Source organism: Branchiostoma belcheri, unplaced genomic scaffold (assembly GCF_001625305.1).
Source record: "Branchiostoma belcheri isolate BF01 breed outbred unplaced genomic scaffold, Haploidv18h27 scaffold271, whole genome shotgun sequence".
Taxonomy (NCBI): domain Eukaryota; kingdom Metazoa; phylum Chordata; class Leptocardii; order Amphioxiformes; family Branchiostomatidae; genus Branchiostoma; species Branchiostoma belcheri.
Genome location: NW_017803878.1, coordinates 47992 through 50821, shown reverse-complemented (window position 1 = coordinate 50821; position 2830 = coordinate 47992). Strand labels below are relative to the sequence as shown.

The 2830-nt window shown below is 41.9% G+C and overlaps 1 protein-coding gene across 1 annotated transcript; it reads right to left on the bottom strand.

Annotated features, from left to right (window-relative positions):
• Positions 1 to 505: 505 nt before the first annotated feature.
• Positions 506 to 2830, bottom strand: LOC109472386. The gene is made up of 5 exons (XM_019772155.1): positions 2614 to 2830; positions 2316 to 2461; positions 2090 to 2174; positions 1214 to 1381; positions 506 to 777 (listed from the first exon to the last, which is right to left on the bottom strand). The coding sequence occupies exons 1-5, from the start codon at positions 2828 to 2830 to the stop codon at positions 506 to 508; spliced, it is 888 nt and encodes a 295-aa protein (XP_019627714.1).

Below are 2830 nucleotides of genomic sequence, written 5' to 3'. Positions count from 1 at the left end.
TGAGCCATATTTAAAAAAAAATATTTTGTACATCTCTCTCCAGACTCCATCCACCTGGCTCTTGACCTTATCATTATTCCATTTAAACGTTGATTATAAAGTAAATCTAATTCATTTTGTTTATTCTCAAAAATCCTGGAGGATAGAATCTGGAGGGGAGGGCAAATAGCTATCAATTTGGATATTAAGTTTCACGTTTCTTTAAGTATTCCGATAAATTCGTGATACTTATATAGTTGGGGTGGGCATCAAGGTCAAGAACAAGAGCAGGAAAAACCCGGCGTAAAACCCCCATAAGACCCCATCTCGTTTCCAAACTGGCAAAATCTCGGAATGATTCTGGCCTCCTTGTACACCTTTTTCGGAATAGGGGCTCGAAAAGGGGGTGTGATAGGGAATGAATATCAGTTTTTTTTTTTTTTTAGAAAACTGAAACATTTGAAATTTTTCGGTCTGGAACTTAAACTTTTGACATTTTTCTGCCCAAAAGGACACAAGTTACATCTCATGCACATGCCATCCAGTGGACAGCTGCACTGTACGGCTGCGAATCGGCCCATGTCCTGATTCGCACAGTCAGACGTGTCATTGATTTTGACGAAACTGCGGCGGAAACTCGGAGTTGTTTAACCACTGCATCGTCCAGGAGTACGAAGCCTAAAGTCACTACGGGGGTTTTCCGGAAAGGCGTGGTGAACGTGGCGTTCAGGTAAAGGTTGCGCTCTCCGGAACCGTAGAATAAACCTGCCCATGGAATTCCCAGCCAACCAGACTCGCCTTGGTCAAAAGGAGGAACAAAGGAAAGAAATCGTAGGCTGAAAGTTCATCTGTGTGTTGGTAGAAGTCATTATGAAACATGGCATTACAACCATCCCTCAACAGAGACGGGGACGCCACAAATTTCTGCAACCTATGCATGATCCACTGCTCATTGAGTCACGTACTAGTACTTAATAACGTGACGTCAGACTGCTCATTCCTTGACAAAGATTGGAGTACAGCGGAGAATGTTTTACAATTTAAACTTTCTTTTCCATGCATAAAGAAATTGCAGTTTCATGAAAAGAAAAAAAGGAGAAAAATAAGCCTTTTCATTTCCAAAACCAAACCTTAAAAAACATTTATTTACAATATTAACTAATGACCCCTTCAACAAACCCAACTCTGATCACTTCAAATTTAGAGTCTATAAGAGAAGTCTAATATTACTTACAGCGTTCGATGTACGGTCGCTGTTCCAAAGCCTGGATCTTCTGGTCTTTGGCCGTCATCTTGGTCTTAAGCTCCTGAATCTCTTCCTGGACCTTCTGGCCTTTGGCCGTCATCGTAGCCACAACGCTCTGGAGCTGTTGTATCACCTCCTCCAAGTTCTGAACTGGCTCTGTTGAGACGTCATGTGTGTTGTATGTTGCAACAAGAGTTTCACGACTTCATAACTTCGCCAAATAATGTTAACCCTTCTGGCGGACGAATGATACATTTTTACTCGATCATGCATTGATTTTTATGAATCATACCGGGTGATAATATTTCCACCCAATGACAGTCTTATCTTAACAAAGAAGGCTATAATAGCATTTACTCATGAATTATTCAAATGCGGTAATGCTTTGAATAAATGTTTTTGTTTAATGATATTTACAATCACTCGAATTGAAAGAAATTTTGTTGATTGGGTTTGGTTGGCACATTTTCTCCACACGCAGCGGGCAGACATATTAATACTAAGGTCACATTTTCAAACCGTGGCCCGGCCGGGCTGTTTGTATAAACGAAAAATATACAATTCTAGAAAGGTAGATACATATGACATAGTACTTATGATTGTTTTTTTTTAATTTCTTGTGTCTTGTTGTCTTTTATATCATACTTCTCGTTCCCACGGAAAAGGCCTGTTCAGGCCATAAATTGTAACCTTAGCATGAGGTAAATAAACAAGGTCGGTAACATCACAGTCAGCCTCACAAAGTTGTAATTACTGCACAGTGGTGCCAAATCAGACCATATCAATCCAGCAACCAACAGTATCATTCAGAACAGAAGTACAGCAAATGTGGTAGCAATAGGTATATCAGTCTCATTACCTTACCTGGCATCTTATTCTTGCCACCAAGACACCCCATGGCGGCAGTTTGGTTTCGGTCGTTGAAAGTATCTGACAGATGTGACGTGTCCTATACAAACACAAAAATTAAAAAAAAGTCACTCGACAAGGAAATACCAGAACAAAAGGGGGTATAAGACATCAGCTACCTTCTGTAATAACATTTCACAAAAAAAAGGATAAAACCTTCTTACGATTTAGCTGCGCTTACCTCTTCATTGATGAAGCAAGCCAAGGCGAGTCCCACAGCGATCAGACTCAGCACCACAGCTGAAGCGGCGGCAAGGCAGCTACGATGGGAGTGGATGAAACTTCGAGCCCTGCGCCAACCGCTTGCTTCACTATGATACGCGCGATCTGTAAAAAAATAACTTAAGATTATTATGAAGTTAACGTCAAGTTGTTAACATGATACCATAGGACTGAAATGTGAAGACCTGAAGAAGAATAACTTTTGTAGTATCTTATATAAAAAGAAAAAAAGATAAAGGTACAACGACGTGAGCTACCTGCAGACGTGTACGTTGCATGACGTTTCACCGCCTCGGCTTCTTCGTACGCGTCTGACGACGTTTCTACGCCGTCTTCTTGCTTGTCAGAAGCGGCCTTGCCGTAGCGAACACGCCCTGTTGAAGTGCTCAGGTGGACAGTAGGTTCCTGCTGGCCGGTTCGGCCACTGCCGGGCCCCGAGAGAGAGGACCGGACCGGCTCCGCTTGTTCATACAT

Excerpts from the sequence above, each read along its gene's own strand:
- LOC109472386 (XM_019772155.1), bottom strand. The coding sequence starts at position 2,830 with ATGTATGAACAAGCGGAGCCGGTCCGGTCCTCTCTCTCGGGGCCCGGC. Across the intron at positions 2,462-2,613 it reads TGCAACGTACACGTCTGCAG|ATCGCGCGTATCATAGTGAA; the intron begins GTAGCTCACGTC and ends ATTTTTTTACAG. Across the intron at positions 1,382-2,089 it reads TGGCAAGAATAAGATGCCAG|AGCCAGTTCAGAACTTGGAG; the intron begins GTAAGGTAATGA and ends ACGTCTCAACAG.